This window comes from Homalodisca vitripennis, unplaced genomic scaffold (assembly GCF_021130785.1).
Source record: "Homalodisca vitripennis isolate AUS2020 unplaced genomic scaffold, UT_GWSS_2.1 ScUCBcl_3535;HRSCAF=9117, whole genome shotgun sequence".
In the NCBI taxonomy this organism is placed as follows: Eukaryota; Metazoa; Arthropoda; class Insecta; order Hemiptera; family Cicadellidae; genus Homalodisca; species Homalodisca vitripennis.
In genome coordinates this window covers 5,848-31,625 of record NW_025779641.1, presented here as the reverse complement: position 1 = coordinate 31,625, position 25,778 = coordinate 5,848, and the positions used below count along the sequence as shown (strand labels likewise).

The window sequence follows — 25,778 nt, the reverse complement described above, 5'->3', positions numbered from 1 at the left end:
TTGTGAATCATAACATTGTCTGTAAACAAAAGTTCATTGAGTAGACTTGGGTGTAGTAATATTTTCATTTATCCTGAAAAACTATAATAGTTTAAAATTGAAATTTAACAATTAATTTTACAAGTCTTAATAAAATCATATCAAACATATAAATAATAATGTCAAGTACAATACTAGCAATGGACGACAATGTACCTCATTTCGAAGCTGAAGATAATGTATCAAAAACTGAACATCGGAAAAAACTGAATGGTAAATTCATTTTGAGAAAACCAGAAGACGAAGTTGTTGCCATAATTCTCTCGGCCATTATTGGGAGCATAATTGAGAGGTTACCTTAATCTTTCTTTATTTCATTATCATTTAAATATAGTATATAATGTGTTGTGAATATAATACAAGTTTCCTGGTTTATTACTTTCCAATTAGTGCAAGTTTCCTATTTGTACAATATGAATGTGAGATTGAAACTTGTAATAAGGCAATTATTTTAGATGAAAGTAACAACAGATGCGAGAATGTGCTTTTATAATATATTCCTCAAAAAAATTTAAAAATAATACTGGGTAGAGTATGAAAAGTGGACCCAGCTTTTTATATCGAAATTATCAAACGATATTTAATTATTATACCCATTAAATATCGTTGATTATTATACCTATTATAGTTGATATAATCAACTAATAGTGATCATTTTGAACAATAACTAAATCATCTGTACTAACTGTACACACATTTTCACATTCTAAACACAATTCGTTCTATTTGTAACTTCTTTTAAATAAATAAAGACAATTTAAGTTTAAAAACTAAACAAAATAACACTAAAAAAATGATTTTAACGTGTCTTTTTCGGTTTTAAGATATTTGTTTTAGTTGTTAGGTTTTCTTTATTATTTAAATTACATTTTTTCTGTCGCCTTTCATATTTTTATCAATTGATTAATGGTTATGGTTTCTTTATTATTTATGACATTACGTAATAGTTTAAACTATTTTAATTAATTTGAAACATGACTAATTTAGTATTTTAGATACATTGATATTGATTGATCATTTTGTTATTTGATATATAAAGTATCAGTTATTGTAATAAGCAATATAAAACCGGGTCTGCTTATCGTACTCTGCGTGTAATACTTCCTAACCTACTAATTTTTGTTATATATATTAGTAGACTTTCTTTTCAAAATATCACAGTATTGTATATTGTAGTGATGGGGTACTTCAACTTGTAGCAAAAATTTGATATCTCTTTGTGTAAGGTTTTGAACCAGTAACCTTCAGAACACAAGTCTAGTACCCTACCAGATGAGCTATCTGAGTGATGGCAATTTGCTGTAGTCTAGATGTGCTTACTATGCCAGTTGGCTGAGTAACTTGTAATAAAAGGGCCTAGTTTAGTAAATAGTAAAAATAGTAAACATTTCAGAGTTATCAAAGTCTATCTGGATAGGAGAAGATGTGATAACAATGTTTATAAACATAATATAATATTATGTCCTTCAGAGCAGCTTGTTGTTATCAATCAATCAATCTTTATTTACATATACATAGAGTATAGTATTGCGTCAAAAACATTACATTGTAAGAAAAAACACAGGTTTACATTTACATACATACAAAAATTTTACTGTACATAGGTAAAAAAGTGTTAAATTTCAAGGTTATGATATAACATCATAAAAGTTGCTATAGTTTCTTTTTTTTTTGTCAATGGGTTCTCCAGTTCAGGAACTCTCGTACTGTGTAGATGGATCGGTCCAGTAGCCAGTCTGACAGTGCGGTTTTCAGTTTTTTCTCAGGCAGCCTCTTGAAATTCTCAGGCAGTCGATTGTAGAAGGTGGCTCCTTTATAGGAAGGCTTCCTCTCGTATAGACTAAGGTGGTGAGCGTCAAGCAGAAAGTTGTGTCTGTACCTGGTGTTATAAGAATGCTGTTCTTCCATTCTAGTTTGGCCCGATTTTACTGTAAAGAGCACAGTTTCAAGGATGTAGAGTGAGGCCACTGTCAGTACTTTGAGCTCCTTAAAAGCCTCTCTGCAAGAGTCTCTGGGGCCCAGTCCGTTCAGAGTTCTTATTGCTCTTTTTTGTATGATCAGTACTCTTTGCAGATTTGTGTCACTTGTACCTCCCCAGGCTACCAGTCCGTATCGAAGCTGGACTCAAAGAGTGAATAGTAGGCAGTTAGTGCTGTTTTATGGTCGCTGATCTGTTTCATTCTTCTAATAACAAAGAGACTGGAGTTCAATTTATTGCATAACTGGTTTATGTGAGGTGTCCATGTTAGGGTATTATCTAAAATTATGCCTAAGTATTTATTTATACTGACAGTTGTGATGTCTGGGAGCCCCTGATGGTTGTTTGGGGTTGTTGTGAAGATGAGTTGGCAGGTTTTGCTTTCATTTAAGACAAGGTCATTTTGGTAGCAGTATTGCTTTGCCATGTTATAAGCCACATAGGAATTTATTTCCAATTGTTCTTTATTTTTGTCAGCAACAATCAACGCTGTGTCATCCGCAAACATGACCGCCTCGCAGAAGTTTTTCTAGGTATTTTGGAAAATCGTTTGCTAGAAGAATGTACAGGACAGGACCAAGCGCTGATCCTTGTGGCACTCCTCTAGTTATTGGTAGTACTTGTGATTTCATCTTTTGTAGGACGTGATTGTCTTCATAGGTGATCTCTACCAACTGTTTCCTGTCACTTATATAGCTTTGAAACCATTGTGCTTCTTTTCCAGAAATACCGAGAACCCTTAGTTTCTTTATTATCAGTTTGTGGTCCAGGCAATCAAATGCTTTGCTGAAGTCCAGCAAGATTGTTGAGGCAATGTAGCCTTGTTTTAGCTTCTCTATGAGGCCTTCTATGAGTTGCGTAATGGGCTGTTGTTGTTGACCTGTTCTTGATGAAGCCGTGCTGTTTAGAGGTAAAAAGGTTATGCTGATGAAGATGCTCTGTGAGTCTGTTGAGAACTACTCTTTCAAGAATTTTTGAGAAGTTTGGTATTAAGGAGATTGGGCGGTAGCTGGTTGCTTCAGTGGTTTTTCCACTTTTGTATTTTGGATATATTTTAGACGTTTTTAAAGTGCTAGGAAATACTCCTTCGTTAAGAGATTTATTTATTAGGTTTGTTAGAGGGGCTGCTAGTTCATTCTTACAGTATTTAATTAATTTAGATGAGATCTCGTCTTCTCCGGCCCCGAAGTTTTGGGTTTCATTGAATCTATAGTTTTTCTTATCTCTTCTTCAGTTGCCTTGTAAAGCTGGAGGTTTTTGAGCCAATATATTTTCAACAGGGTCTTCTATTGTGCCATGTTCTTCCCTTTCGTTCTGTTTCAGTGTTCTATCTGCAATTGTCACAAAAAAACTGTTTAAGTAGTTTGCTATTCTATTGGGTGAGCTGTGCATGCCTCCTTCTATATTCAGGTTTTCTAAAACTGAAGTCTCACTCTTTTTCTTCCTCTCTGAATTTATTACTTTCCATAAGGCTTTTGATTTGTTCTCTGCTTGCTCTATAAGGTGTACATTGTGCTTTTTCCTCAGATCTTTCAGTTTGAGGTCATAGTTTTTCTTTCTGAGAGCTGTGTTATTTTTGTCTTCTATATTACCAGTGAGGATTTCTAGGTTTAATGCCTCTAAATATGATCTTTTAAGTTCTTCACATTCGGCATCCCATACTCTTTTTACTCGTGTTTTCTTTATTTGTACTGTTTTATGTGGGCATACCGCGTCCAGAGTAAACCGCAAGACACTATCCAGAGCAGTGAAGGCAGCCTCTGTATTTTCTTTAGATATTACATCTGCCCAGTTTTGGGTTGCTAAGATTGTTCGTATTTTCCTCCATTTTGTGCATATTTATAACCCTTTGTTTAGACTTTATTGGAATATGATTGTCAATGTTTACGGTTACACGACACAGTTTGAGCAGTGTGGTCTGAAAGCCCTGTGGTGATCACACTATGGGATACTTGATCCTCACTTATGTTTGTGCAGATGGCATCAATAGAGGTCTGGCTGTGGTGGGTGATTCTAGTAGGAGTTAGTTTTAATCTCTTAATATTGAATCCCTCTAGAGCTTCCATTAAGCTTTGGCTTTCTTGACTATCTGTCAGGTTATCAACATTTATGTCACCCATTATGACTATCGGGTTATTTGGATTTGGGATTTTGTCTAGTTCTGTTGAGAGTGTATCAATAGCGTTCTCAAGGTTAGAATGTGGAGGTCTGTAGACTCCCACTAGGTATAGAAAACAGTTTTTGAGATTTATCTTCAGTGTTATGGATTCACAGATCATTTCACTTGTTGAGTCTGAGATGGATACTATGCTGACCTTGCTTTTTAAGTTCTTGTTGTTGAATATTGCCACACCACCTTTCCTATGTTGTGTCCTTGTGAACCCTCCAATGAGTTCATACTCTGGTATCCTGATGTTTTCTAGGTTTGCGCTGTTTAGTCCATGTTCTGTCAGTATGAGAATTTCGGGGTTGTGGGAGTGAAGGAAGTGTGTCAGTCGTTCTATTTTATTTTTGATTCCATCTATATTTTGGTGGGCCATTACAATGTTTTGGTGTGGCCGCGTGACCTTGTGTTGTTTAGGAGGTGTTTTATTTTTTTGAAGCTGGAGTTCCAGAGTGTTCGTGGTTTGTGTTTCACTTTGGTCTTGTCTCTTTCCTTGCTGTGCTGGATTTTGTCTAAAAAATCGTGGTCTGTGGTTAGCTGCTGCTGATGTGGGTTTGTTTCTTGCCTGTTAGTACTTTGGCCTGTGTTGATTGTTATGCTTTTTCTATTCAGCTGGTCAGTAGTGAGGTTATTTGCTGTGAATGCTAAGAGTTCCTTATTGTCAAGGGCGTTTGTCTGCTGGATCCATTTGCTTATTGTGTCATTCCTGCATGGTGTCACGTAAAGAAAGGATTTGGTGTGTCTAGATAGTGCTACTAGGCAGTGTAGGAGTGAGTTGTATATTTCCCCTGGGCTACTGGAAGTGCGTATTACAGCTATATTTGCAGCTTGTTTGCCCTGAAACTCATGGATGGTGGATGCTTTGTATCCTCTTTTGATAAGTTCTTTCTTTTCTGCCTGTTTAAAAGCCAGAACAGTGTACTCATCTGGGTGTAGCTTTAGATTTTCTAGGCCCTCAAAGTTTTGTATATCCAGTTCACCTACTATATCGTTTGTTGTTTCCATTCCTTGTGGGTAGAATTTTGAGAGGACAGCTGTCGTAGATTTAGTGCATCTGTAGGATGTGCTTAGCACTTTGACCGTTGTGGCTATTTCAGAGATTTTGTAGTATTTTACCTCCAGCTCGGTTGTTCTATTTATGTAGGGGATTTGATTGGTATCACCTATGAGTAGGACTTCTTTTGCTCCGGAGAGGGTTGCTGCAAATAGAATCTCCCCAGCGTGCATCATAAGTGCTTCGTCTATGATGAGCCTATCATACTGGTTTCCTCTCTCGATATGCTGTGAAGAGTTGATCAGAAATGAGTGTAGGGTTCGGAAGGTGTCATTAATGTTAGTTTTACAGTAGTTAGGGTGTGTGTCCTTGAACCTGTTTCTGAAGTCAATTGCTGAGTCTCTAGTAGGGAATAGGATTAGATCTCCAGGTTTAAAGTTCTTCTGTATATAGGTGGTTTTGCCACATCCTGGTACTCCTTGTACTAGGTTAAGCGGAATATCCGGAGTAAGAGTAATATTGAGGTGTTTTATGCTGTTATATAGCCTCAGGTCGTTTAGGAGCTGTGTGTTATCTGAAACTAGGATGTTGTCATTAATAGCAAAATTGTTAGGGGATAATTTGTAATTTTGGTTTTCGTTTCTTTGCAGTTCCACTAGGCGTGCACCGTCATACCCGAATTGGTATTGTGTTTGTGTTTTTTTCTGTTGTAAGCACTTTTCCTGTGCGTATATTTATGATGTCATACTTTTTCTTAGTCTTTTGGTGGAAAAGATCTATTTGGGAGGCTTCTGTCAGGTGGCTTACATTGTACTCCTTGTATATTTTACAATGCTCTTTAAGGATATATGTTTCCTTTGATTTCCAAAGCTCTTTTTGTTCGTGCATTGCCCCATGTATGTAGTTGAGCCTGTCGTTTCCAGTTGGACGAGTAGGGTGGTAGGTGTTTGGGCTTGGGAGGGACCCTCGAGTTGTTCTCCAAGTGCTGTATATAGCCGAGTCTCTTGTTGCTACTCTTGATATTTTTATTTGATTTTTGTACACTGTGTCATCAAGAATCCGGTCAATTGTTTTCTTCGTCTCCTTTTCTTGTGTATACAGGCGGAAGCGATGTAGGTAGGCATTGCTGGAGAACTGCAGAAATACCTGAAGGAGCTCTCTAATGCTTGAGGGGCTCAGGTTCACTTCCTTCATGTTTTCCTCTGAATTGATGGAGAAGAGCACTGGAAATTTGATGCATTCATTGGCCAGCTCTAGAAAGCGAAACAGTTTTTTCTTCCAGTTGTTGAGTTTGGCGGAAAAACAGATGATTATTTTTGTGTTTCCATTGTTGTCCTGAGTTGTAGTGAAGTTGTTGAATGAGATGTTTTTATTCTTTAGTCTCTTTTGAATTGCAGTGACGTTTTGAGTTGATGGTGATCTTGAAGTTGAGAAGGTATCATCAACATTGAAGAGGAAAATGCTACACGATTTGGTCATGTCTTCATCAGTCATGTACTGCATAGTAAATATAGGTGTCTCTTCTGGTGGGAAAGAGTATGGTTTTAATCTTTCAAGATTTTTAAGACCCTCTTCGAGTAGGTTGGAAATGCGGCCTGTGTTTGGGTTTACTGAGGTGCTCCCAACATACTTGCGGGCGGTCGCTCTTGTCTCTGTAAGTTCTGAGTCTTCGTCATCACTTAATGGAATGTCTTCGAGTTTGCCTGTATCTATTTCCATGATGTCTCCTTTTGTGTTTGTTGAATGAATGTGTTTGGTGTTTGCATGGGATTTGGTGGGTAGTTTTTTGGTGTGGGTTGGGTAGGTTCCCACCGTCATTTCAGGAGACTGTTTTTTAGGCTGGGTTTGGCAGATTCCCTCTGTAATATCTTGTGTGATTTGGTCATTATATTCTGATGAGTCATGGATTTCGGTGGGACAGTATTTTTGTGTAGGATTGGCTGATTCCCATAGTCATATCAGGTAGCAGATTTTCAGTTTTGTTGGTACCTACTGTGTTCCTGTTGCTGTTATATTGTGCATAAGTCGCTGTCATTTCTTGAGTCTTGTGAGCTTGGTTTTCCAGAATCTGGCCTAGACCTTGAGTCGTACAGGAGATTTTCTGTTTTTCTGTACGCGTTTGGCAGTCTCCCACAGTCTTAAGCAGTTCATTAGTTGTCAAAAGTATCTGTCTTTGTGTAACCATAGGATATTGTTTCTGGGATTGTGTAAGTTTAGCCATTTGTAGTGAAACACTGAAATAGTTCTTCTTTCCTCTATTAGATGGTGTATTATTTTGTTTGGTTGGCATACTTTTTTTAATTATTTTATGATTTTGTGTTTTAAGCATGCTTTGTATTTCTGAGTTAGACGGAGGCTCAGTATGTCTTTTTTTGATTTGTCCTGCCAAGTCCTCAACCGTACGTTCTAAATTATCTTGCCTTACTTTTAATTGAGCAAGTTCCATCAGCGAGTCTGAGGAGTAGCTTATGGGCTGAGAGATGTAATGAGTGAACGGTTCAGTTTGGGAATCATTGTTTGTACGATTCGGCAATTCTGATTGAAGTGTTTTCTTGTGAGCTTAATTTTTTCTCAAGATTTTTTATTGTATTCTCTAGGTGATTTATCGTTTTAGTATGATTATCAACAAGTTGTCCTTGTTTGTAGTCGTGCTCTTCAAAGACGTTTTGTGTGTCTATGCGAAGTTTTTTTTCTCTTTCCAGTTGAGCCTGTATTTCAGAGATATTCTGTAATAGGTCTTCAATTTTATTCAGATATTTATTCTCTTCGTTTTCCATTCTCCCAACCTTTTCTTCCAAAATTTCTAGTTTAGCTTCTAATCTAATATTTTTTTCTTTCAAAAGATTATTTTCCTCAAGGAGTGCTACTCCTATTTTTGCAGCCATTTCTAGTTTCTCATCATTATCCTCTAAGTTATGTAGATTATTATTTTCATTCAGACTGCTTTCCAGTTCGTCTATTGATGTGCACAGACGATCTAGAGGCTTTGAGGAGCCAGGAGTAGTTAAAGCAGTGGCATTGAGCTCTCCTTTACATGTACTACATTTCCATATTGTTATATCACTGTTGGTCCATTTTTTCAGGGTTTTCTCAGGAATATTCTGGCAGCCTGCGTGATACCACATACCACACGGGCCGGTGCATTTTACTCCTGAAAATTTGACCCCAATTGAGCATGAGCCACAGGGGTATCTTGGGGGCATTTTTGAGTTAGGATGTATTTGTTTTGTAGTCTATTTCCAATTTATGTCCAGAGTTTGGCTGATTCTCTAAGTTTAAGTCTAAAAAAAAATTCCACAGATTGTCAAGGATAATATTAGTGCTCTTGTATAGGGAGATTGTCAGAATAATGATTTATATATTAATGAAACTATATAACAATGTCAAATTAGTAAGTAGGGAACAAGTCGTCAGATTGTTTAAGAGAGCCAAGGTTGATGATTGCTGACGACTGTGTACACCGCTGTCAGTAGGTCAGGTGTGGAATGTGACGCTGTCAGCACTATCAGCACTATTTCCAGTTGTCACCATATGGTTTGAATTCATTCAGTAAATTTAGTAAAGTTTCCTGGTTTCATAAATGTAAACTTCATTGAAAATGCTTTGTAGTGTGAATAAGCTTTGTTATTACGATTTCATTAGACTTAAGTTCTTTAAAATGCTTGAGATTAGATTGCAGGTATGTTCCTTGAGTTACAGCTTATTTCTTGTTATGATCATGATTTCTTGAGTTGGTTAGTTTTCTTTAAGTTTTATTGTGAAATGGACTTACAGTATTTCCAGGTAAATTGCTGCACAGGTGAGTAAATATTTGTTGTTGAAATACACACTTATGAACACTTTTAACTGGGAGCCACTTCACTTTGACTGTAGTCAGTCAGCCATCTTGTACTGTATCTGCTGTTATCTGCTGAAACAAAGGTCAGAAACTTGCACCCCAATCTAGTCCCTTCTTATCTGATCTCAAGTGGACCTAATCACTTCATTCCTGAATTCACAAAGAGTTTTATATCTTTAGTTGTAGTTACTTTTTCGACAACAATTTTTCACACCAACTATTTACTCGTTCATGTAGATAAAATTTATGTTGTCACTTACCTGTCAAGAAATTTCTTAAACAAATATATATCACCACTGTTATTACAAAGTACTGGGAAGCATATGTTCTTATATGTAACATGGATAATTATTATGTAATATGGAACTTCTACAGGGTTTTCTACACATAACGTAGCTACGATGCAAGACTTCAATTTCAATTTTTCATTTTTAATTGTGCACCTCATGAGACAATGAGAACACCTTTTCATCTAGTTGTACACTCAGTGAAAGAATTCCTGGAGAGAGCCCTTGACTAAATGAAGACCACATAATGAATTTACAAACACTGACTATTACACTAATTTATAACATTAACACTTCTTCTTGACCTTTGTTCCGTTCTCTAAGAATACGTACAATAAAGAAAATCACAAATCACACTGAGTGGGTGCTGGATAACCAGGCAGAGCTCTTTGTAGTCTGGGTGTCGAAAGGATGCAAATAGTTCGCTTTGAATGTCTTCGTCATCGACTCTTTTGGATCTTTATAGACACATGTGGAGTCAAATTCCAGGATTCAAGTCTGTGACAGTGTTAGATTTCAGACTCTGTGAGCAGAAGGTGAAATGGAGCTAAACTTAACATTCACATTCTACAGGGTGATTCTGATAAAAGTTCACATTTGTTTAGAATACATAGAGGTTGTGGAAAGGAACATACCTGTATTTTGTCAATACACTTCTCATTGCCAGTGAATCATTATCGAGAAAATAGAGATATGGTAGCATGAAGGCAACTTGCCTGCACATCATATATTGCACAATGTGTACGTTTTTCCAGTGTCTTAATCAGCAGTCCATTACCATCCCGTTTAATACTGTTCTCTTATGTACTGTTTCTGAGGTTTCTTGTTATATTCTATCCTCTTTGTCATGTTTAGAGATTTATGTTTCAATGAACCCTGCAATGCAGGATTTCCTCGGCAGGCAGTATCCGAGATGGTTGATAGGAGAAATGGTCCTTCGACTGACCTGCGAGATCTCAGGATATTACCCCGCTTGACTTTATCCTTCGGAGCTACCTAAGAGATTTAGTGCACTAGACACCAGTTGTCAGTATAGAAATAATCATCACTGCAGTGTCAGAAGGAGGAGAACAACTCCCTATTGTTTGTAAATGCTAAGCAATCAATGTTATGTAAAGCTCAGCTTAGCATTGATAAACAGGATAACTTTCAAACGTTTTCCATCATTATTATAAGTTTATAACAAATTTTCAATTTTCTTGAAAACAGAACGTTAGCAACCCAAGTTTATTGATGAAAAGTTTTCACATTGACAACTTTATTCAACGGTGAAAATGCACACTTTTAACATGTTGACAGCGGCAGTCGCCCTTGAGTATTCAGTGTCATATGAGAATCACTCGGTAGTGAAGGTGTTAACAACATGTATTATATCTAGACAGTTATTGTACAGTAGGTTAATCAGAATTACCACTTATAACAACTCATTAACAATTACAGAGACGAAGTAATAGTAATAGACCAGGGCACTTAAGAATATTACTGATCTGTGATTTCCAAAGAATTTCAACATTCAACAGAAAACTAAATTTTTTAGATGGGAGCCTATCGTCACTGCTCAGAATGGAATGAAACCTCCTACCACAACAAGTGAGGCAGAAAATGATGACCAGTTACAAGATGAAACTCGTGTTAGTTTTGGCAGTTTAAAATCACACGACAGTACTACCACTGCAAAAAAAGACAGTATTAATGAGGTATCTTCGTCCAGCAGAAGTAGAACATCAAACAAAAGCGTACATGAGGAACCCGGTGATGTGGCTCTTCACCACAATGATCAACCACCAGAAACGTAAGCTCTTATAGCAATTATTACTGAAAATTTCACTCCAAAATTAATCAACGAATAAATTTGTGTCAACATTTTTACTTGATGCTTGGAAAAAGCGAGAAGTGGTGATTCAAAGTCCATTTCTGCTCCTAGGCAATGTTTGGCCACACTCAGCTGCATTGAATCAGTATAGGTTTTACCAAATTAATTTAGAAACACTTTAAAATGCATCCTACATTCCTTATTTAACACTGCATGACTTCAACATGTATTTATGAATACTGCAATGAATCAAGGTATTCAGGTATTGAGTATTAGAATTTGTTTACATTGAACAGTTGATCACATCAAACAAAATCTTCTATTTATAACATGTTTTTGCAGTAGTGGATTTCTTATAAACATTTTGCAATTTTATAGGCCAATGTGACGAGCCTCGAGATCAGCTTCTAAGGCACAAGATAAGCTTATAAACCAAACTTCATGTCTATATATTTTAGTTTTTATGTGTTGATGAATCAGTCAGGACATCTCCTTTAGATAACAAAGTATTCAGATGACACGCCGCTACACTACAGGAAATGCCTATGTTGATTTTCTCATCAGTGTTCAACTTTTACTGGTGCAAGTGTGATATATTGTTTTGTGCTCTTGACTTCTGTGCAGTGACATCGCTTAGGCCCAATTTCTCCCTGTCTGGACTTCCTACTATCGGGGTACCAGTCAGATATTATGAAAGATTTTTTGAGTGGCAGACCATTTTCACACTTTTTTAAGTGCATGTTCATGTATTAGGTTTTTACAACTGAGGAAGAGATTAAATTTCCATCCTTAAAATGTAGTGTTATAATTTTTGTAACATATAATAAACAAATGATAATCATGGCAAATGTCAGAAATCCTATTATCCTTCCTAACAATTAGCTGATGTGCTGTGATTATTTAAAGGAATAAACATCACGTTAACAAGTTTGTATACACAGTGAAAATTGCTTATTGGGAAATATTTATTCTATTTTAATTGTTCTAAATTTTTATTATTGATTATAACAATAATTATTTATACTGAATGACTAATTTATACTAATTATTATCATTAATATTGATTGCCAAAACAAAAACACTATTTTAATGGTATACGTGTTTATTTCAGAACAACAGATCAGCTATCTGAAACAGAACATTCTACTAGTGATGTATCTAATATTTCAAACACTGTTAGTGAAGAAATTGAAGAAGAGTATGAGATAGAGTTGAAATCGTTTTTTGAACACCTAAGAGAGAAAATATTTGGTTGGGAAATTCTTAAAACTGATACAGAAGTAGTAATGGTTTTTAAACAAGGACACTCCTATCAGGGTAAACTGGTAAACTGTCGTATGCATGGACACGGGAAATTTTACTGGGCTGACGGTAGTGTTTATGTGGTATGTTGAAAGATATTACAACTTTTTAGCATCTTAGCTACATTTGGACAATATTTTTAAGTTTTTAATAAATTAAAGAAACCTATTTTTTAAAAATTATTGATTTATAAGTATAATTATGGATTAATAAATTCAAAATCTTGTTTGTAATTCCTTAATAAAGGATTTAAAACAGTTGACTAGAGGTGGAAGGGAAGAGTTAGACTTTATAGTTGTTGGTTGTCTTACAGGTACCACAAAAGGCTTAATTAACCCTTTGAGGTCTCGTTAAAAATCGGTCAAACTCATGTATAATGATGTATGGGATTATTGGAAGGGGATATTGTTATAACTCAGCTTGGGAAGTTGCAACTCTCTTGTTCTTATTCAGTGCACGCAGAGTGATGCGTAGAATGATGACTATAAGCGACTTTACTACAGCCAAAACTGCTTATCACACTCTCTTCGAAACCCATCTGCGGTATGGGATTGTTGTTTGGGGTGGAACCACTATGTTAAACATTCAACGTGTCTTAACTCTACAAAAAAGACCCATGAGAATACTGGGGACATTACCACCTAGACAAACCTGTAGAGGAGCTTTCTGTGAAGCAGCAAACCTGGCTGCAAGAACGACCGTTTTATTCCTTGAGCGAATTTTACAATTGGAGACAACCATGTTTATAAAGACAAAAAATTAAATTTAATATTTTTACTTTAGTTCTATTACATTGTTTCGCTGTATTACTATGTATTATATCGTGTTAACGCCACTACTAGTCTTGAAGACTATGTAAATAAAGAGATTTTGACTTTGACTTTGAGTGTTTGTTTTGTGGTGTATTTCAAGATTTCCAACCAATCTTCACAGGGTTTAATTGATACGTAGGAGAAATACTCCCATAAATGTACCAAATTAAGGAAGGAAATACAATAATTTGATAAATCAAGCAATACTTGAAGATTTGCGGGCAACATATTTTTAAGTTCAATTGTGTAATGGTTACATTATTTAAGATCAATTTTAAACTTACAGACTAAAAAGGTGTTTTACAATAGAAGCTTTAACACCTCTAATAGTAGTTTAGTGTAACAGTTTTGGAGATAATATTTATCCATTTTCATAAGAATATGAAATATTTAAAATTGCAACTAACCTCGTACATGGAATTCTAACAAAGGCACAGGGAGACCAGGTATTTTTAGAACATTATTTAATGAGTTAAGAAATAATAATTTAGTTCAAGACATTATTCAGTCCTACATATTATTTTGTTTAGTACACTTTTATCTTGAATTTTGGAAGAACTGCTAGTTTCGTTTTGAGAAGAACCTTACATTAAAACTATCATAATTTGAATATATTTTTTGTTGAGTTGTTTTCTAAATTTTAGTTTGTCTTTTTAATTAATTAAGGAGAGTATTGTTTGTTGTTTCGTGACATGCTACAGGCATGGACTCAGTTTACAAGTAGCAACTTCTTGTATGTACTGTTCAGGGTGATTTTTACAACGGAGAGATGTCAGGGGATGGGTACATGCAGTGGGCAGACCTGAGCTGGTATGAAGGCCAGATGCAACAAGGCTACAGACACGGTCTTGGTCTGTTCGTGCAGAGTGTAGGCTTCTACACGGGTAGCTGGCAGTGTGGGAGACGGCATGGGCTGGGTGCCATGTACTACAACCGCAACAACACCAGCCGAGACTACTACAATGGGGAGTGGGCAAGAGATTGCAAGCACGGCACAGGGCTACGCTGCTACCCCTCGGGAGCCATGTACTCGGGCCAGTGGAAGGGCGGAGTCCGGCATGGACTGGGAACTATGGTCTGGACCAATAATGATGTATGTAATCATGTTATGTGTTCTGTACATTATTTCAGTTTTTATTGTTCCTTTTTGTGATTTCAGAACAACAGACAGTTTTAAAGAGAGCTTGTATAAGGTTGTTGATAAAGGATAAATTAAATATAGAATCAAAGTGATGTCCTGTGCATCTAGGTATAATTTGTAATCAACTGATTGTATCATGAAGTATAAACAAAAGGATAAAAAGTAGTGTCGTAAATTTAACTACAAGTAGGTTTTTGTGAGTTACAAGAAAACATTGGACTATATCTAAAACTGAGATTAATACATTGGCTGCGGCAGACTCCTTAAAGTGCAGTCAAGGTGAATGTACTCAAGATCACTCAAAGAGCGTAACCATAACAAAATGTTGGGGGGTCCAGACAACTGATATTTCCTCGTAGTGGACAGAGAGTAAGGCCTCATCTTGTTCCTTCAAAAGTTCAAGACCAGTTTCTTTTTTGAGAACGCTATTTCAGCAGTACATGTCAGTAATACTGAATTATTTCAATAATAATATTCGTTTACTAAAAAAGGTAATTTAAAAAATTGAAAATTTGGGTGGTCCGGTCCTCTTAGACCCCCTTGCTGGCTACATTTTTGGATCACTCCTTATAAAGCCGCAGTGGAGGTGTTAACACTTTGCAAGACAAACCGTAAAATAAATGTAACGATTCAAAAACTTAAATAACCCTATAAGAGTGTAAATGAGGTTTTTTTTTAAAAAATGACGGTTACAGAAAAATGTTTATAATATCAGTCATAGGTTAACAGCAAAATCGGAATGAATTATTACTTGCACACTGTACGTTAGCGCTTTGTTCAATATTAGTAAACCTAATCAGCCATATTAACAATGATAATCAGTATACTGCTGATACTAAAATATTTAATGTTCAATCGAAATCAAGATAATATTGGTCTTTGCCATGTTTTTTGGTTTTCTGAAATCCTGTTCTCTTTCTTTAACTTCATGATTATCATGTCAGTATGCAAAATATTGAGTCCAACACATCTCAATCTAGGCCTCTTTCTTGCGTTGCATACTTACTAATACTAGTAAAATATTGGTCATTTCCTTCTTTCTTGACTAATTCTTTATTATCTCATTCAATAATTATGTATCAAAGCTGAGGGTTGACACCTGCTGCCACAGCAAACACTGACCTACCATCACATCAGCTGACAGCAGCTGTTTAAAGACAAGGCACTTGATTGTAACTTATTCCAAGACCACTATTAAACCAACTTTTAAAAATAATTCTTTAACCCTCCGTAACACACGTGACGTTGAGTTACACAATCACACGCGCGCGGAGTGTGACTCCACTATTGATATATTTTACATTTTCTTAACAAATCCTAATTCTATGACGATTTTGTAAACCTTTTTAGTATTTAAACATCTAATTGTGTGTTTACATATGTTTTTTTTTTAATTTTGGGTGGGTGTATGCATGTGTGTTTTGCAATAAAAATTCGGTCAGTTTTTATGAAGAATTTAGTTTATTTCTCTACAACTAACATTATAATTGAAAAGAATCACATGTTTAATTTATATAAATGATAATAAAATTAAAAAACATTATTAGCATAATAATGAAAGTAAAATATGATAATTTTAATTTAAAATATTGTAAAAGTTATGTTTAACTTAGAAAAATTGGCGTTGAATGAATAACGTCTTGCCAGCAGGTCAGTCTTAGCCTTGTATTTCTAGTACTTATTCATGACTAAACAATAACTGTTCACACTTCCTATTCAAGACTTTATAAGTACAGTATTTTTACAACCAGATAATTTATAATTAACGAAATGTTAAATCTATCAAAAACAAAATGCCTTGAGTAAAGTTTTAACAAATGTTGTTCAGTTGGAATCTGAACCTTCTTCTATAATTTGAACTTTGGCATCACAGTCCCTGCACACATAGCTTTGAATATGTTCCATACACAAATATTTGTGGCATCCCTTACATGTGAATCGGGTTGGTCTGTTCTTTTTTCTGTCACAAAAGCTACACCTTCCATGAGTTTTCTCCCTTTGATCCAGTACATGATTTGGTTGAGTTGATGGCAGTCGCAATATTTCCCCCAGACGTAATCTTATTGACGTTGGGATGTTTGTCTTCGCAACTCTTGCTCTGATGTAGTCATCAAGTAGGTCTTTGGCCAGTGTTTTAAGAAAATCTTTTCTCAGCAGGTTGGTGTTTTCCACTATTGGCCTTATGTATTACATAGGCATTGATGCCTCCAATGTTCAAAAATGAAAAAAAATACCACTAATGTCCACCTCCTGGTTATTCTTGCAACAGAATACGAGCACTTCATCTCGTCGACTTTGTCTACACCTGATTTTGTTGCATTATAAAATGTAATAATTGCTGGTTTGTGCACTTCATTATTTTCATCACTTTCCACTTCATCTCGTTCGTAATGAAGTGTTGACAGGGCCAAGACCACCTTGTTTTTCTTCGGTTTTTTGTAAGAGACAAGTGTGGTATTTTTCTCTAAAAGCGAAAACACTTGAATCTACAGGGCGATTTTTTACTTCTTTCATGAAGTTTGGGATTCCCCTTCGGTTTTTTTTAATTGTACCTACAAGAGTAAGCTTGTCATTTTCCAATAAGTCTTGAGCTAAAGGTATTGACACAAACCAGTTGTCACAGGTTATATTGCGGCCACTGTTAGAGATTGGGCGCACAAGACGTTTTACGATTTCATGTGATGAGTTTCCGCATAAGTAGGGTCCTGGTTGCTGCCCAGCCCACAGTAAACCTCAACATTGTTTGTGTAGTACATCTTAGCATCACACAAAGCAAATATTTTAAGACCGTATTTGGCGGGCTTGCTTGGAATGTACTGTTTAAAAACTGCAACGCCCACGGGAAAGCATCCAACATTTCATCGATGGTTACTGTTTTCAGATAAACTGTAATGTTTCATGCAGTTGTTGTTAAATTTGTCAATAAGAAATCTCACAGCTGCAAGCTTGTCTGTAGCTTTCCTCGTACCTCTGGTCCTATAATCATCAAACCGCAAGCATTTTAAAATGAACTTGAATCGGTTTTAATATTCATTGTCAGCCTAAAAATATTCTATGCCTGTACCATCAGTACGCCATAAGTCCTCAAGTTTTGTATGCGATAGCTTCATGGAGCCTGCAAGGAAAAGCAGCCCTAAACAGGCCTTCAAGTCAACAACAGTTATGTCACTTGCGTCTCGGGGTCTGGTTAAAATTAGGGCGTTGACTAGAAATATAAATGTTTGTACATCTCACTATCTCCTGTAACATTTCATCGGTAAAAAATAGCTTCAGTGCGTCCAAAGGGCTTTCAGCATTTACGCGCATCTGCACGAACGCCAGGTAGATGTCGTAGAAGATCACACGGTCTTCTTCTGACCCTCCAATTTTGATCCGGTGTCATTCTCCACACAGTTCCATCGTCTGCGACATACAGGTCATTAGTAATAACATTATTTATTACCTCATTGCCACGAATGTCCTGGCCATTATCCTCCTCGTTTTCAAGAACAGCTTGGTTTAAAACTGGCTCATTATCACTGCCTTCAGCTGACTCCTCACTCAGTGAATTGTGATCGCTTTCTTGAACATTGTCTTCTTCTGAATCATCCGATGCCCCAATTTCATCTCCTAGAAGTCGAAGAATTTCTTCTTCACCTGGTTGATGCATCTGAAACCAAATAAGAAGTATAATACAAGGTAATTAGGAACAAAGTTCTGAAAATACATATTTATTGGTTTGAGAACATCTTTTATGAGTAAAACAATACTCAGGCTATAAAATCAAAATTACAGATTTTATGTATCGAAAAAACGTGTTACTTACCTTAAAAGTACTCCGGTTTTAGGTTGAACGTGATGAGAGATGACTCTAATGATGAATGCAGTGTAGAACGCCGCGGAGCGATACTCCGTTATATCAGAATAATGAAAAGAACGCATGCGGAGCGTCACTCCGCGGGGATGTTCTCAATGTTACTGCTCAGTCGCGACTGAACGTACACGCCCCAACAACCGCGCCACGCCTTTCTACAGATGGAGGGGGAAGCTACAACGCGGGTTCAAGGCTCAAACCCATTCTGACCACTATTCTAACAACAAATTTACCTACTTGCGGAGTGTCGCTCCGCGGCGCGTGCGGTGGGGGGTTAACCTGGACCTCAAGATTTTATGTACATAAAAAAAATATTGATTATTTTCACAACTGGACTTCAAGATTTATTGGCCATAAAGAATCAGCCAAACTTTTAAAAACTGATTATTTTTAAACCTGGACTTCAAGATTTTTGACATAAAAGAATCAGCCAAACTTTTAAATACTGATTTCTTTCTATACCTGTATTTTAAGGGTTTTTTTCACTAAAGATTTCCTTCAAATAAACTTACAACCAAATAGTCATAATGACAATGAACAAATCCAACCATTTTTGTAAGGGAGATTTAGTCTTTGTCAAGATAAAAGGATATCGTCATTGGCCAGCAAAAGTTATTGACATGATAAAAATAACATAAATTTAAAACCCTTATTTTTGGCGATAACACAGTGGCTCAAGTAAATGAGTAGCCTTTTTTCTTACTCAGAAAAACATCCACAAATATGGCATCCCATAAGTAAACAACTTTAGAAACGAAGCCTTCAACAAAGCACTAATGGAAGCCAAGTCAGCTCTGCAAACTTTAACCTCTGACAATACTGTTCAATCTGACATCAGTCTTAAACAAGATGACTACAAAAGTAAGGATGACCATCTAAGAGACCAGAGGGACATCCTAAATATCTTTCCTCTTCCCCATTTCAGTCAGGACACTTTTAAAAAACCCAGGTTGTGAAAACCCTCTAGAACAAAGCACAGCCAAAATTAGCTTAGGTAATGTGGTAGAAAAAATCAACAACTACCGGGAGTTGGAGGAGACGGACCTGGAAACGTCCCTTACCCTGGCTGCTGAAGTAGGGAATGCCTTACTGCTTGAAAAATACAGAGCTCAAACAAGATATTAATAGACTTCTTAGTCAAATAACTGAACTCGATAACCAAAAAATATCCCTAGAACAAAAATTACAATTATTTCAAACAAGAGAAATCAGCACACAAACATGACATTGAAGGCAGGCTCATATGCAGCCAAGAAAAAAGTGAAGAGCCTAATCTCAAGGAACTCTAAACTATAAACAAGAAATTACTTTCCTGAACAGAAAACTAGCTAAAGAATATAAATTAAAAGAAGAGCTACTTATACAGTCTAACAATGAAAATATTATAGTGATGAAGTAAATATTCTTAATGCTAACATTCTAGAACCTTAAAGGCAAAATCAATGTACTAAACACTGCACTCATAAAACTGTTGTGGAGGAAAGAATAACTTACCTTGAAAACAATGTAAAATTCCTCAAAAAAGAAGTAGAAGAAGAAAGAAAGTTATCTATAACCTTTAAGCTACATCATAATGAACTACTTCGAAAAACTAAAAGACCAAGAGGTGGTGAACTTAATATCCTAAGCTTATGTTTCACAACAAGCCCCTCTAATGAACAACAACAACAACAAGCCCCTTCTTTACAACAACCTGTTGATAGTCTAAAAATAATAAATAAGCCGACCTTGCCTGTGACACACGAAAACCAAACTTTAGGAGACAGTAATACTTTGTAGTTACAGTAATACATACAGTACATACATACAATACAGTAATACAAAATAAAATTGGACACTCTCTCCAGCCAGAGCTAAGAAGAGGAACGTGTTTAGTGTCTCCTTGCAAGTAGCAAAAGCGGCAAATAATCTAAACCACTTGAAATTACAGCTACCTGCCACCTCAAACATAAAAAATGAATGTAAGAAAAGTCCCCACCATTGAATGCTAAATTGAAAAGAAATGATGAATGAAGATTTCTTCTTAAAAACATATTATATTCTACAAGGAGCACATGAAAGAACACTATGGCTACACTGAGCAAGCAAACCTATCACTGGCCTCTTCTGTTACTAAACCATTAAAACTCTCAGCCATTGTAGTAGTTCTCTATTCCCATTAAACACTAATAACCAGTCTCTTTAAGAAACCCATCACTCAGAACATTTTTTAGAATATGCAAGCTTAATCAAGAGCAAATTAAAAAGCAGGCGGGACATAAAATCACAGGTGTTACCTAAACAAAACGTTAAAAAAACTCTCACTATCTTTCACCAGAATGTAGACAGAGTTGCCAATAAAATTGAAAGATTAAGTACACTCTTATCTTCATTAGAACCAGATATAGTGGCACTTACAGAACAATTGACAGAAGAAAGAAACACTTTTTAAACACAAGATTAATAGAGTACACACTAGTAGCAGAATAAAGCAGAAAGTCACACTTTAAAGGGGGGTGGTCATTTTTATTTAAGACATACTGAAAGACAAGGCTGAAATGATTGATATAAGTCATTTAAGTATTGAACTTGGCTGCCATTAAGGTAAATGAAGGCAGATATACTCTTTTTTTTATTGGAGTGTACAGACCACCAAGAGCCTTCACTCCGGCATTGAAGTTTTATCTGAGACTCTTGACAACATTCCAATTGGGAACCACCCAGTAGTGCTTATGGGTGACATTAACATTGACTGTCTTGAAAAAGAAACAAGACTATGCATGAGCAGCAACATATATAGACTAGATCTTGTGCCAGTCACAATCTGTGTGATTGTGGGCACATCAATTGGGAACCACCCAGTAGTGCTTATGGGTGACATTAACATTGACTGTCTTGAAAAGAAACAATACTATGCATGAGCAGCAACATATATAGACTAGATCTTGTGCCAGTCACAATCTGTGTGATTGTGGGCACATCAATTGGGAACCACCCAGTAGTGCTTATGGGTGACATTAACATTGACTGTCTTGAAAAGAAAACAATACTATGCATGAGCAGCAACATATATAGACTAGATCTTGTGCCAGTCACAATCTGTGTGATTGTGGGCACATCAATTGGGAACCACCCAGTAGTGCTTATGGGTGACATTAACATTGACTGTCTTGAAAAGAAACAATACTATGCATGAGCAGCAACATATATAGACTAGATCTTGTGCCAGTCACAATCTGTGTGATTGTGGGCACATCAATTGGGAACCACCCAGTAGTGCTTATGGGTGACATTAACATTGACTGTCTTGAAAAGAAACAATACTATGCATGAGCAGCAACATATATAGACTAGATCTTGTGCCAGTCACAATCTGTGTGATTGTGGGCACATCAATTGGGAACCACCCAGTAGTGCTTATGGGTGACATTAACATTGACTGTCTTGAAAAGAAAACAATACTATGCATGAGCAGCAACATATATAGACTAGATCTTGTGCCAGTCACAATCTGTGTGATTGTGGGCACATCAATTGGGAACCACCCAGTAGTGCTTATGGGTGACATTAACATTGACTGTCTTGAAAAGAAACAATACTATGCATGAGCAGCAACATATATAGACTAGATCTTGTGCCAGTCACAATCTGTGTGATTGTGGGCACATCAATTGGGAACCACCCAGTAGTGCTTATGGGTGACATTAACATTGACTGTCTTGAAAAGAAACAATACTATGCATGAGCAGCAACATATATAGACTAGATCTTGTGCCAGTCACAATCTGTGTGATTGTGGGCACATCAATTGGGAACCACCCAGTAGTGCTTATGCGTGACATTAACATTGACTGTCTTGAAAAGAAACAAGACTATGCATGAGCAGCAACATATATAGACTAGATCTTGTGCCAGTCACAATCTGTGTGATTGTGGGCACATCAATTGGGAACCACCCAGTAGTGCTTATGGGTGACATTAACATTGACTGTCTTGAAAAGAAACAATACTATGCATGAGCAGCAACATATATAGACTAGATCTTGTGCCAGTCACAATCTGTGTGATTGTGGGCACATCAATTGGGAACCACCCAGTAGTGCTTATGGGTGACATTAACATTGACTGTCTTGAAAAGAAACAATACTATGCATGAGCAGCAACATATATAGACTAGATCTTGTGCCAGTCACAATCTGTGTGATTGTGGGCACATCAATTGGGAACCACCCAGTAGTGCTTATGGGTGACATTAACATTGACTGTCTTGAAAAGAAACAATACTATGCATGAGCAGCAACATATATAGACTAGATCTTGTGCCAGTCACAATCTGTGTGATTGTGGGCACATCAATTGGGAACCACCCAGTAGTGCTTATGGGTGACATTAACATTGACTGTCTTGAAAAGAAACAATACTATGCATGAGCAGCAACATATATAGACTAGATCTTGTGCCAGTCACAATCTGTGTGATTGTGGGCACATCAATTGGGAACCACCCAGTAGTGCTTATGGGTGACATTAACATTGACTGTCTTGAAAAGAAACAAGACTATGCATGAGCAGCAACATATATAGACTAGATCTTGTGCCAGTCACAATCTGTGTGATTGTGGGCACATCAATTGGGAAACCACCCAGTAGTGCTTATGGGTGACATTAACATTGACTGTCTTGAAAAGAAACAATACTATGCATGAGCAGCAACATATATAGACTAGATCTTGTGCCAGTCACAATCTGTGTGATTGTGGGCACATCAATTGGGAACCACCCAGTAGTGCTTATGGGTGACATTAACATTGACTGTCTTGAAAAGAAACAATACTATGCATGAGCAGCAACATATATAGACTAGATCTTGTGCCAGTCACAATCTGTGTGATTGTGGGCACATCAATTGACTGTGTGTGCTGTAACAATCGTGATCCGGATACTGTAAATATTAAAGTAATAAACACAGCTATCACTGATCACATGGGACAACTCTGCACTATCCACTGGACCACAAAACCTGCTTTAACCACTACAACAGAGAGGAGAAACTTCAGTAATAAAAACCTGCTTATGCTAAAAAATCTACTTCAACACAAAACTGGACAGAGGTCTACTCCACACTGGCACAGATCAAGCGTATGATAAATTTAGCAACATTCTAAATCAAGCAATAAATCTATCATGCCCAATAATAGTTAAAACAAAAAATTCAAAAAGAAAACAAAATTATATGTTAAGTGTTCCCACAGCAGTCAATTTAAAGCAAAGGTTTAGTGCAGCTCAAAATCTTTATAATACAACAGGTGAAGAGGAACACAAAAGAAGAACTTCACTTTTAAAAAAAGAGTATGACCTTCACCTTAGACTCTTAAGACAACAAGAAAAAATCTCAAGGATTGCTGACGCAGAAAACAAAACAAAGGCTGTCTGGAACGTAATTAACACTTAAAGAAAGCATAAAGAAGACACATTATTACCCTCGAAACTTAACATTGACGTGGATGTGAAATGACTAACCCACAAGATATTGTGAACCATCTTAATGACTACAAATTTAGACTATCGTCAGTATAGCTGAAGATATAATAAAAAAAGTGGACCACATGTAACGCAAGCAATAAACCTTCCAGTCCAGAATATTAATATTCCACATTTAATCTTAAGGCCAACAACTAAACAAGAAATTAACCAAATCATTAGCTCACTAAAAACAAAGACCTCAAGCAGGATATGATGGGATCTCCTCTAAGCTATAGAAAACCTGCAAAGAAGAACCTATCAATCCTCTGGTTGATATAACTAATAAGTAATTTTGTTCAGGAGTTTTCCCAACATCATTGAAACTGGCCAAAATTTATCCTAAATTCAAGAATGGCTCAAATACTAATCCATCAAACTATAGACCAATTTCACTGATCCCTACTTTCTCAAAGTTAATAGAAAAAGTGGCACTAGTACGACTACTATATCACCTATCAATATATCAGCTTTTAACAACTTTTCAACACGGCTTCTTAAGAGGATAATCTACTTTCACTTCTCTAATAAGCCTAGTAGACTTCTTGCTAGAATATGAAAAAGGAAATACTACTACAGCCATACTACTAGACTACAGTAAAGCTTTTGACAGCCTTGACCACCAGCAGCTTTTAAAAAAACTGACAACATTTGGGATACAGGGCACATCAAGAGATTGGTTTAAAAGTTATGTAACCGGAAGAAGGCAAATGGTAGAAATCAAGCACACAATCAGACAGAAAACAAATTCAAATTAAATCAGAAATTAAACCCATCACCTGTGGAGTACCCCAAGGATCTGTACTAGGGCCTTTGATGTTTTATTATATTTACAAATGACTTTCCACAATACATACAGAATTACAGCAAAATGGTGATGTATGCAGATGACACGGTACTGTTGCTAAGTAGAAAGAAACCCAAAAAACTGGAAATTGCCTCATATGTAGCTTTGAACATGGCAATTCAGTATTTTTACAGCAGTGATCTGGTTATGAATGAAAAGAAAACCAAGTAGCTGATTTTAGGATGACAAAGAGACGCCACAGGAAGAATACCTGGTCTGGAGGAGGTTGCCTCGGCTAAATACCTTGGTTGTAACAGTTGATGATGGTCTTACATGTACACCCCACATTGATTCCCTGTCGTCATCTCAGCTCAGGACTTTATGTAATACGAAGACTGAAGAACATAAGCAACATGGAAAACAGCTAAGTCTGCCTACTACGCGCTATTTAAGTCACACCTTCGCTATGGAATTGTAGTATGGGGAGGCACTACAGCTGGAAACATACAAAGAGTCCTTATGCTTCAGAAAAAAGCAATAAGAACCTTAGGAAACCTCCAGTACAGAGAATCTTGTAGGGAAACCTTCAGGCAGCTAAAAATCCTAACAATAGTAAACCTTTACATTTTCGAAGTCATTAAGTACATCTATACAATGGCTCCAGAAGAAATCAGAACGAATGCTCAGATACATGACTATAATACACGACATGCAACCAATTACTGACTTTCTGCATGTGTGCAACTCTCAGTGCAACTGAAAAGAGACCATACTACATGCGAATGTGGAACAACCTGCCAGAAGACCTAAAAAGGACTAACAGGAGATAGTTTTTGCTCAGCGAGTAAAAACATGGCTTCAGGACCGACCGTTCTACATACTGGCAGAATTCTTTAACAGGAGAGGAACTCAAGTGTAAACTGAATAAAATACAACTTTATATACTTATGTTAATTTCAATTATTTTATGTTACATCTTGTATTAAGATATTTTAACCTATGTGTAACTTGACGTAATTTACTGTTCTTGACGAATATGTAAATAAAGTATTATGACTATGACTATGATAACTTAATCCAAATTTTATGTTTTTATTTTATAATTCTAATTCACTTAAACTCATTTACAATATATTAAAAATATTATATACAATTAAATCTGCAAAAGACAAACAGTTGACTATGCTGTAGGTGTACAGTGGAAATTGGGAAAACAATCGGATCCATGGCTATGGAGAATACACCTGGGAGACTTTCTTCAACGAACAGTTG

The 25,778-nt window shown here is 36.4% G+C and overlaps 1 protein-coding gene across 1 annotated transcript; it reads left to right on the top strand.

Annotated features, from left to right (window-relative positions):
- On the top strand, window positions 1-25,778 carry LOC124372577 (radial spoke head 10 homolog B-like; the record flags this gene model as incomplete). Its single annotated transcript, XM_046830979.1, has 5 exons — window positions 1-331; window positions 10,838-11,092; window positions 12,225-12,498; window positions 13,976-14,320; window positions 25,698-25,778. Coding segments are annotated over exons 1-5 (1,128 nt in total), but the record flags the coding sequence as incomplete, so codon positions are not given.